Source organism: Pongo pygmaeus, chromosome 15 (genome assembly GCF_028885625.2).
Source record: "Pongo pygmaeus isolate AG05252 chromosome 15, NHGRI_mPonPyg2-v2.0_pri, whole genome shotgun sequence".
Lineage (NCBI taxonomy): Eukaryota > Metazoa > Chordata > Mammalia > Primates > Hominidae > Pongo > Pongo pygmaeus.
Genome location: NC_072388.2, coordinates 75,425,152 through 75,436,171, shown reverse-complemented (window position 1 = coordinate 75,436,171; position 11,020 = coordinate 75,425,152). Strand labels below are relative to the sequence as shown.

The 11,020-nt window shown below is 50.9% G+C and overlaps 1 protein-coding gene across 2 annotated transcripts in view; it reads right to left on the bottom strand.

The window, feature by feature from the left end:
* Nucleotides 1-990: 990 nt before the first annotated feature.
* ESRRB (estrogen related receptor beta) overlaps nucleotides 991-11,020 on the bottom strand; it is a 187,114-nt gene continuing 177,084 nt past the window's right edge. The window contains exons 7-9 of one of the 2 annotated variants that reach the window (XM_054448090.2): nucleotides 4,370-4,608; nucleotides 2,759-2,962; nucleotides 1,005-2,130 (exon numbers count right to left, since the gene is read on the bottom strand). In XM_054448090.2, coding sequence (XP_054304065.2) covers nucleotides 2,104-2,130; nucleotides 2,759-2,962; nucleotides 4,370-4,608 — 470 coding nt within the window. In that variant the 3' untranslated portion in view covers nucleotides 1,005-2,103. Of the gene's footprint in view, nucleotides 4,609-11,020 lie in introns of both variants that reach the window. The other variant, XM_054448089.2, reaches the window with a different exon arrangement.

The following is an 11,020-nucleotide window of genomic DNA, read 5'->3' as shown; positions in this document are numbered from 1 at the left end:
AAGATAACCATGTGGTTCTTATCTTCCAAGAGCTGCAGGAGACTCGCAAACCTCTCACTGAAAGTTGACCAGGCCTTGAGCTGTCCACGTATGTGGGTTCTGTGGGCATTATGGCTGGCTGTCTTTTAGACTTCTAGACTTCCAACCTACCCCTTTCCCACAGTGTGGCAGCTAGGCCATTGAGTGAAACTGATTCTACCCCAAGCTGGTCATGGGGATTCATTAAGGGGTAGATTCAAAACCTAGTGGAGTTCAGAAAGAAGTTCAGACATTTTCCATGGTTGCAGAAAGAGATTTTCTCTCTCCCCCAGGGTGTGAAACAAAAAACTGGCAGCCTTCTTGCTACCAGGAAAGAGGCCAGCATAAGGATGAAACAAACACACAGAAGAACTGGGGGAATCAGAAAAGTTGAACCATAATCCTATTTACTTTGTGAACCTCTGGATCAAACCCTGCCTGATGCCTACCCCACTTCTGGACTCACATATAAATCCAGTAAGCCGGTATAAGCTAAGGTGTCTTTTACTTGCAACAAAAGGCATCTTGAAGTGTCTTCTTGGATCTCCTTCAGGCCCTCCCCTCTGCTTCTCACTGGTCCTGAGTGTGTCCTGGAATGACATGTGGGCTGTGCTATCAGTGTTGTGTCACAGATGCAATTCAAAATCCTAAGGCAATGAATTGGTTTTCATTCACATATATCTGATATCTCGTTTCTCTGGCATTAATGAAAATAATCGATTGCCTTACCATTAATAGTAAAAGCATAAAAGCAACAGGGAGCTTCTCAAACCTGCAGCATACTTCTCCAGTTGCATTCCTGAGCTTTGCTGATGAACACGCTTTTAAAATGACACCATGGGACTTTCCAGGGAACACTAAGGCTGGGTTGCCTCTCCCAACGGCCTCTCCTAACCTCAGCCTGAAACCCAAGGGCAGTGCTGTCCGGGGGACAGTCAGCCCAGAAAGACAATGTGTGAAGAAACTCAATAGTTCCTTTCCTTATTTATTAGATTCCAGATACATGGGACCAGGATGGAAGCATCCTACGGCATTTGATTTACATGGGGGTCTGTGGAGAACATATACAGAGGCAGAAAGATGTACAAGTAGGTGATGCTGCAATGGGAAATTGCCGTTTTAAAAAATATATACATCTTGAGAAGCCATTCCAGCCATATTATCATTATTAGAAAATAAAACAATCTTTCCACATAGTGCTTTTCTTTGGTGCTGTTCCGTGAGCATGGACTCTGGACCCTTCGGTCTTCTTGTCACAAGCTGGTCACCCTCCCCTGCCACTTCCATCTGCACAGAGGGAGGGCGGAGTCTATGGGGAAAGGAGGCCCCCCCCCGACACAGGTGGGTGCAGGTTCCAGCTCCTCTGAGGCGCTGCCATGGCCTCCTGGCTCTGCTGGAGTCTTGAGCGCCTCTTACTTGATTCTTAAAGTGTGGCCCGAGGAAGTTCCCTATATGCAAAGATTGGTTTTCACACATGACGAGTTCACAAAGTGACAAAGCCAGTCTGGAAACTTTAGAACGTATGAGGACAAGGGGACCAAACAAAACCCAGCCATATCACCTTCTCCGTGATTGGATTTTTATGTTTTATTTCTTGGTTCATTTCAAATGACCTGTATCATGAGAGTACAACTGAGACAGGCTGTTTCCTCTTTACAGATTTTCCAGAAATGGCAGGTTTAGGGTAAACTTGAGATCTGTTCCATTGGGGGGAGGGTCCCCTAAACTCTCCTTACTTCACCATCTTCCACTAAGTCAGTCCTCTCCCTTCCCCGGAGAGGGTCCTCATCTGGCCAGGCTTCCAGCTAAGAAGCTGGCCCCTGAACTTCTTTTCTGAGTGTCCAATGGACCCCTTCAGTACCAGGAACTTTCCCATTGGATGGAGTTCCATTGTTACTGACACATTTCCTGTTGTGATCTGAGTTTTAAGTATAAAAGCAGCTTCCACCTCATGGACACCAACCATCAGGACTTCCGCCCCACTCTGCTAGAGGGGCTCTGAAGTGAGGGCACTCGCAGCAACACTAGATCCAGTGAGGCACAGCTGCCAGGTGTGCAGAACATCCACTCGCTCCAAGCCAGATGTTACATGGTGAGCCAGAAATGCTTTCCCTAGAAAAGACGGACAGCAGATGCCAGCTGGGCATGATGCCCTGCCGCCTGGGTCCTCCAGCTTGAGCAGGAAGTGACAGAGAAGGGTGCTACCTGGGCCCTGCTGCAAGGACACAGCACAGTGAGAGACTGAGGGAGTCCCAAAGCGCACACCCCAAGGTCTCTACTGTGAAAGTTTCCCCAGAGCAGAGCCTCGGGGCAGAGCCTCTAAACACTGTGCTAGACTTGGTTTGTAGCTGGTGTTCCTTGATGCCAAGAAGGGGCCTTTGCCCCAAATGTGTGTCTCCACCCAGATGAGGGAAGATGGGCTGCATGGAGGGCTAGGGCCGCAGCATCCTGGGTAACTGCTCCAGTGCCTACTCATCAAGTGACTCAGACTCGATTCCCCACAGGCAAGGGGAGCTGGAGGGACACATCACTGGTCTGGGAGGGCTCTTGGAATCCTTAACATTTTCTGTGTGGGACGCCATCAGAGAGCTGCTCTGCAGTTTGTGGATTTCAGCCAGCCCTCCCTCCTGTCTGGGATGACCTCAGCACATCCCAGCTCAGAAGCCCAGGCCGGGAGGTTCCTGGGGCAGAGCCAGGGAGGCGGGACCAGGGCTTCTATGGAAAAGCTGCAGAAAGTTACCTGGCTTCCTGGTGTCCTAGTGTTGGGTGAGATCTGCCTGCCTCTCTCATTGAGGGGGGTTGGACTAGAAGGGCGTGGACTGGGGATCCCTGGGGGGTTGCTCTGATCCCTGCTTGCGAAGGCAGCTGATTGGAAGGGGCATTTTCCATCATGGCTTGACACTCTTTCATCCTTGGGGGATCCTCTAAGCTGCTCTTGGCCAACCTGTGAGCACAAATGGGTGTTCAGGGCTGCCCCTTGAGTTAGTGAAAACTTTCACAGCCATCCACAGAAATAGGGTGACCCACTGTCCCCATGTGCCTGGGGTAGAGGAGTTTCCTGGGACAAAGAAACGTCCTGGACAAACCAAGACGGTTGGTCACCCGGCACAGCCAGGGGGACTGCAGGGGTCCTGCCAGAGAGCTGGCGTGCTCGCGGTGACCAGGTGAGCTACACCAAACCTCTGGTCGCCCAAGTGTGGTAGGAGGGCACCCCTCCTGTGGCACTGGTACACTAGCCCTGCGGCATGATGCTGAGTGCGGGGAAGGGAAGCCAGGAAGGGTGAGGCAGGCCACCCCACTGAGCTCCCTCCCTTTGGGGCTCCCCTGCCTACTTATCTCAGCTGCTCGGCCTTTCTGTGCTTGGCAAAGATGAGTCTGGGCCTCTGTCCATCCTGCCCTGATCCTCCCCCTGGGGTGCTCTCGGATGGAGCCAGGCTCCTGAGCTTCTCACAGGCTCACCTGGCCTGGACCTGCCCTTCAGGGAGAGGGGGAAGGCAGGAAGAGGGAGACGGTTCTGGGGAGGATGATGTGGTCCCCGCTTTTCTCTGTGCCAGCGCGTTCCTGTCTACAGGCCCTGGAGTTGCTGTGGCTGGCTGAACCCACTGGGCGAGTGAGCTCTGAGGTAGGGTCAGGAAGTAGCGGAGGACTCCCCGGGAGAGAAGAGGAGGAGGACAGGTGGACACCGGTGCGGTGGGTGATAGGCAGGGGGGTAGGCCCTGAGGGGTGGGGTGCCCAGGAAGCACTTGAGCTCTAGCTGCTGTTCTCCTGTGGGTCCGCCCTGGCTGACAGCCGAGTGGAAACTGTGGAAGGTATGGGGCCTCTTGACTGGCCCCAGAGGATCTCAGAGCAGGCAGAGCCTCTGGAAGAAAGATACTGTTGTCCCTTGCGTATCTGTCCTCTGCGGAAGGAAAACCTCCAGGTGGTATCCAGCCTGAGCAGTGCCCACCCAGGCCGCAGATGGGGGAGGGGGCAAGGGAGTTAGGAAATGCACGTGCTGCCTCTTGGTGGCTCAGTGGAGGGGAGAGGGCACTTGCTCCAGTGGTCTCCACTCCCGAAGGGAGTCAGCCCTGGCCCAGGCCTCCGCACCGCCCATGGAGAAGGAAAGACATACCAAAGAAAAAGCCAGTTACAGACGAGCCCCACACCCCTGCCCCCCCATCCCCGTCCCCTGCCCCACTGCACCCGGGAGTCTGCACACAGCCAGGAGGTGAGAAACCCCTGCCTCTGGGACAGCTCAGAGCCATGATACAGGGGTTGAAGGTGGAGGCTGGTGGCTGTGGAGGTCTCCACCTCGGTCTGTCCGTTTGTCCGTCTGTAGGTGGGCATTGGTCCGTGTGCGGGGCCATCACACCTTGGCCTCCAGCATCTCCAGGAAGAGTTTGTGCATGGGCACTTTGCCCTGCAGTTTGACGCTATAGAAGTGCTGCACGGCCTTGGCGGCTGTCTGCCGCAGCAGGGGCAGTGTCAGCAGCAGCTTGCCCGTCCTCCGGGGCTCCTCATGGCGCTGGCTCAGCTCGTAGTCCTGCAGCGCCTCGTGCAGCAGGTCCTGCAGCTTCTGGACAGCCTCCAGATCCTCGATGTACATGGAATCTGCAGGCACAAGGACAAGCATTAGCAGGCTTGGCCGGGGAGTGCTGCCTGGCGTGGGGGCCATCTTGGGGTCCAGGAGGCAGCATGCAGGCAGGCAGGGGTATCTTCAGGACCCTCTCTTCACAGAGAGCCAATCTGAGGCTCAGAGAGGTCACAGAAGCTAATGACGGAGCTGGGACTCAAACCCAGGGAGAGACTGGCGTCTACAGGGGACATTTCTCAAGAGGTCACCGGGGGTGGCAGCAGAGACCCTGGAGCCAGACTCTTGGACTCCTGCATCCCTTACTTGCAGGCTGTGTGACTTTAGGCAAGTTATTAACTTCTCTGAGCCTCATTTTCCTTACTTGTAAAATGGGATAATAGCCATGCCTACCTCAAGGGCTTAAAGGAGTTAAACAGGTCAAGGGTTTATAACAGAACTTGTCACAAGTCAGTGCCCTGGTAGCGGTATCACCCCTACCGCTGCCCCTAGCCCCATCACTACTATCACCATGACAACCACTGCAGCTGCCACTGCCAGGCACCAGCTCCCCAAGTCTTCAGTGCAATCGCTAACCTGACAAAATTCTGGTTATAGGACACAGAATACAGGCACAGATATAGGGGCTGAGCTCTGTGCCAGGGTGGCAGCATGAGGCACGGTGATGGAGGGAGCTACAGGGAGTTCTCTAAAATCTTGGGAAAGGTTTTGAACTTAGGCCATGACCTAGGGGTTCAAACAAAATTTACCTATATCCCAGCACAGCAGGGAGGCACCTGCTGATGGCCACATTACAGCTGGGTCTGAGCCGGCTGTAAAACACAGGAGTGAGGACTCACAGGGTGGTGGTGAGGGTGACTGAAGCAGTACATTACCCAGAGCTTGGTCAGCACCTGGTCAATGTCAGGTAGTGTTATTCCTGTGGGGACTCAGGCTTGGGGGTGAGTGTCCTTGCAGGGCTGGGTTTTCACTGGCCCCACACCCAAGCCTCCTCCACATTTTTCTGCTCCCTGCTACCAAGGCAGTGAGCACTCCTTCGTCATCAGGTGGGAGGTGAAGCAAAGCCCCATTCCTACACTCTCGGCCACTTACAGAGTGTGTACCTAACATGGCTGGGCCCTGCCATGTGGGCTCCTGACTCCTGCCAGCTCCCTCTCCCCACCCTCTCCATCCTCCCCCGACTCTCCCCAAGGAGGCCAAAATTGGCAGCTGCCTTCGACCAAAAATGAAATAAAATAACATTGCAAGATTAATTTCTTTGCAATCCATCAGCAGGTCTGTATCAATGGCATTGATAAACTGTTAATTACAAAATCAATGGCTATGAATTTTTCCTGCTGTCAGGGAGCTTTGGGGATGGCTGGGATGTGGGGTAAACAGCAGCTAGCAGGCTGCCAGGGGGCTGTGGTGTGGGGTCACAGTCTGCCTCTGATGTGCTTGGGCACTTCTGCCCAGCGTCATCCGCCTGAGCCACTGGACCCACACCTGAGTCATCCTGTGCACTCATCCTCAGCAGTGGCACCCATGGCGGCCTTGGGGGCTGCTGCTAGGACACCTCAATGGTCTCCTGGCACCTATCCCTCTTCCAGCCAACACATTTTCTCTATCATGCCTGGGTGATCTTTCTCCCTCAAGGCTGGGGCAGGTCACTCCCGCACAACCCTTCCTGCCTCCCTGTACTGACCCCATCACAATCCAATCCCTTCACAGCCCTTGAGCTTCTGGTCTGACACCAGCCTGCTTTTCTAGCCTCTCCCCAAAACGGGCCTGTTCTTTCCCCATTTCCTGCCTGGAGCTGATGGCCCCACTACAGAAGTTTACCCTCCCTCTTCTCATCCTACCGAACCATCTCTTGCTTTAAGACCCCACTCAGAGTCTACCTCCCCAGCTGAAAACAATTTACTCTTCCCTCCTTGAGCCCTTTACACGATCCTCTCTCATGCCAGGAATCACTGGCTCTTTCTGCCACATCCAAGTTCATGTCTTATCTCCCTTGGAAGCAGGAGCTACATCCAACTGGCTCCTCTTCCCCAGGCCACCCACTATGCCCGCAGAGCCCAACAGAAACACAACGAGCTAGGAGGGATCTGTGCCAAGCACGGTGGCCACGGCCTTATGTGCGTCACTGCACATTGCAATGAGCTGCTGTTCTCCCTGTTTCACAGATGAGGAAACTGAGGCTCACAAAGATCAGGTTGCCGGACACTCAGCCAGCAGGTGGCAGAGGCAGGATTTGAACCCAGGTCTCACGGACCCTAAAGTACACGCTTTAAACCCAGCCTGCTGAAAGCATGGTACACAGACTGGCTCCTGCCTGCCCTCTGGATGTTACTGGTCTGTGATAAGAAACTGAGAGTAAGCATTTAGATACTTTATAGCACTTTGGAAGGATGATTTATATATATGTCTGTTATATGTAAAAATTTATGTAAAAATTTAAAAATTTGGCTCATGTTTTGTACATCTGGTTTTTAATTTCATTTTTTTAATAATTTATTTTTGTTGTATTTTACAAAATGATCTGTCCATAATGGATTGAACATTTTGAAACATTTAAAATTAGGTCCTTCATCACAGGTACTTTGGCAAGCACTCCTTTAAATCATCACTTTATTTTATTTATTTATTTATTTCTGAGAAAGCGTCTCATTCTGTTGCCTAGGCTGGAAAACCATTACTTAAAAAAAAAAAAAAAAAAAAAAAAGACTAGCCAGCCTGCTTTCTGAGTATCTACTTGATAGCAACAGGGCTTCATGCTCAACCCCTCCGTGCCGGGAAGGAAGCATTCCCCTCATCAAGGCCTGCGGCTCTCTGGAATAAGCAACGTGTGTTCCCTCTTGGGGGTCAGCCAAGGCCCTGAACATCACAAACTCCTCCTCCACCTCCAGCTTCTCATCCTGTGCACCAGCTGCAGGATGGCTCTCTACGTGTCACTGGGGCAAGAAGTCTGGAGACCTAAAACCTCATACCATGTGACAAAGTGCACTCAGGCAAAGTCTGATGCCAACAGAATTCCTGATGGATTCATATTGACAAACCACCATGGGTCCTCAGGTGGGGGTGTGTGAGTATGTGTGTATACACATGTATGTGGGGGCATATGTGGGTATGTGCATGTACATATGTGTGTTCACGTGTGTGTGTGTGTGGGTGTGTTTGTATGTATACATGTGGGTGTGTTTGTATGTATACATGTGCATGTGTGTATGTGTGCAGGTCCATGTGAGATCAAGGGAAGGGCAGCTGAAAGCTGGTGTGGTGTGGTCCGGTACTGAGGACCAAGTAAGAGTAGAGGAGACACTACCTCTTTACTCACCTCTCCCAACACAGGCAAGATTGAGCTCTGTGTCTGGTGTAAGTTAGGAGAGCCCAGAATAGAGGGCTTGAGCTCCAAGGCCTGGCCAGCCTTCCTGCACCTGGCTTTGTGCACCTGGCTTCCTCTGCTTTAACTGCTTTTGCTCCTCCTCCACCCGTCGGAACCTCCAAGCCCTGTGCAACGCCTGGTTCAAATGCTCCCCTCTGTGTAGGTGAAGCACAGGGCCGTGATGCTATTCTGTATGATACGTCATTGTAGAAACATGTCATTATGCATTTGTCAAAACCTATAGAACAATACAACACAGTCGGCTGGGTGCAGTGACTCACGCCCGCAATCCCAGCACTGTGAGAGGCTGAGATGGGTGGATCACCTGAGGTCGGGAGTTTGAGACCAGCCTGACCAACACGGAGAAACCACGTCTCTACTAAAAATATAAAAATTAGCTGGGCACGGTGGTGCATACTACTTGGGAGGCTGAGGCAGGAGAATTGCTTGAACCCAGGAGACAGAGGTTGCAGTGAGCCAAGAACATGACATCGCACTCCAGCCTGGGCAACAAAAGCAAAAGCTAAAAAAAAAAAAAAAAAAAAAAAGAACAATACAACACAAAGAGTGAACCTTGATGGAAACTATGGACTTAATAATATGTCAATATTGGGTCACTATTTGTAACACATTACTGCATTAATGCAAGATATTAACAATAGAGAAAACTGCTGCGGAAGGAGGAAATGGATGGAGTGGGTGTTTGGAACTTTATGTACTATCTGCTCAATTATTCTGAAAAATTGGCCGGGCGCAGTGGCTCAGGCCTGTAGTCCCAGCACTTTGGGAGGCCAAGGCAGGTGGATCACCTAAGGTCAGGAGTTTGAGACCAGCCTGGCCAACATGGTGAAACCATGTCTCTACTAAAAATACAAAAATTAGCCGAGTGTGGTGGCAGGCGCCTGTAATCCCAGCTACTAAGGAGGCTGAGGCAAGAGAATCACTTGAACCCAGGAGGTGGAGGTTGCAGTGGGCCGAGATTGTACCACTGTACTCTAGCCTGGGCAACAAGAGCAAAATTCTGTTTCAAAAAAAAAAAGTTATTCTGTAAATCTAAAACTATACTTTAAAAAAACAGCATTAGGATTCTCTAACAAAGAATGCACTACAATTTTGGAATTCAGTGTGTAAATATTCTCTGTGGACGTATGTAAAATTTTTAATATTATTTTGCATTCATTTATTATTAATAAAAGATTTGAACTAAAAAAGTGGCATCCTTTTCTATGTTAGATCAGGTTCCCTGGGAGCAGAGCCTGAGGCAGGGGTTTAGGTACAGACATTTACAGGGGGCATGTGTTCAGGAGAAAGGAAGTGGGGAGGCAGGAAGCACAGGGAAGGAGAAAGCAAGGCAAAGATGGGACCTCGGCTTCAGCCTGATCCCATGCAGGGCTCTGATCCAAACTTTTGTACCCATGTGGGTCCACCATTGCCTGGTGGTGCCAAGGAAAGGGCCACATAACCCTCTGGGCAAGGCAGAAGAGGGTCGGCCCTGCAAAGGGGTACCTCTGAACTGTTAGCAGCTGGGGGATGGATGCACTAACCCAGTAAAAGGGATCCAAGTGGGTCATCAACAGCGCCCCCTGCATGCGCCATGAAGCCATGTGCTAGGGCAACCAACTGTCCCAGTTTGCCAGGGACTGACGAGTTTCCTGGGATATGGGAGTTTCAGTAAAAGCAGGACAGTATCGAGCAAACCAGTTGGTTACCCTGTGTGTACTGTCTGCATCTGGGAGCCAGTTCTCCCTTTTCCATATGCTAATAACACTTTGTATCCTCTATCATTAATAATAATGATAATAATTAATATTTGTTGAACATTTCCTCTAGGCCAGGCACCAGGCTGAGTGCTTTATTGTCAGTCGATCTTTAATACTCACAAAAGCACTTGGAGCTGGGCATGGTGGCTCACACCTGTAATCCCCTCACTTTGGGAGGCCAAGGTGGGTGGATCACTTGAGGCCAGGAGTTTGAGACCAGCCTGGGCAACATAGCGAAACCCTGTCTCTACTAAAAATACAAAAATTAGCTGAGTGTGGTGGTGCACGCATGTAGTCCCAGCTACGCGGAAGGCTGAGACACGAGAATCGCTTGAACCCGGGAGGCAGAGGTTGCAGTGAGCTGAGATTGCGTCGCTGCACTCTAGCCCGGGCCACAGAGCGAGACTCTGTCTCAAAAAAAAAAAAAAAAAAAGTGCTTGGAAGAGGTGCTCAGAATATCCCCACTGAACACACAAGGACACTGAGTTACCCAAGGTCATACTGCTAGGAAGTGTCAGAGATAGAATTTGAACTTGGGTCTATCTGACCCAGACCTGGGTGGTTAACTCTGCCACACACTGCTCTGCAGCAGAATTATGTGTGTGATTCCTGGCATGTGCTCTCTTTAGGGAGGGTACCCTGTATGTATCCTTCTCCTGCAGCCCCCTGGCACCCAGCACCATTCCCTGAATAGTGTGGAAGCTCTCTAAGTGTGGATGTTGGTTACATTCAAGTTCACTTACTGGCATTACCCAATGCCTGCCTCTCTCCTCAGATAATCTAGCCAGAAGTTGGTGGATGCTAATGAAATGGAGTGAGTCCTCCTTTGTAACTCCAGCTTAAACCACTCTGTTGGGAAGGTTTTATCCTCCTGTGTTCAAGAAATTTGACTGAAAGATTCAAGGAGTGGGTATAGGTTCAGGTTGATTTTGGAATCAGAGGACCTTGGTTTGACTCTAACTCTGACACTTTTTAACTGTGTGACCCTGGGCAATTTTCTTTACTTTTCCAGGTCTCGGTTTCCACATCTGTGAAATGGGGTTGCAATAATAAGAATTTTACTCTCGGGTTGTTTGTAAGAATTCAATAAACTCCTAGCTAATTTAATAAGTTGACGCTGAGTGTGGTGGCTCATACCTGTAGTGCCAACACTTTGGGAGGCTGAGGTGAGAGGATTGCTTGAGCCCAGGAGTTTGGGACCAACCTGGGCAACATAGTGAGACCCCATCTCAATAAAAAATAGAAATAAGAATTAGCCGGAATGATGGCACATGCCTGTAGTTCCAGCTACTCAGGAGGCTGAGGTGG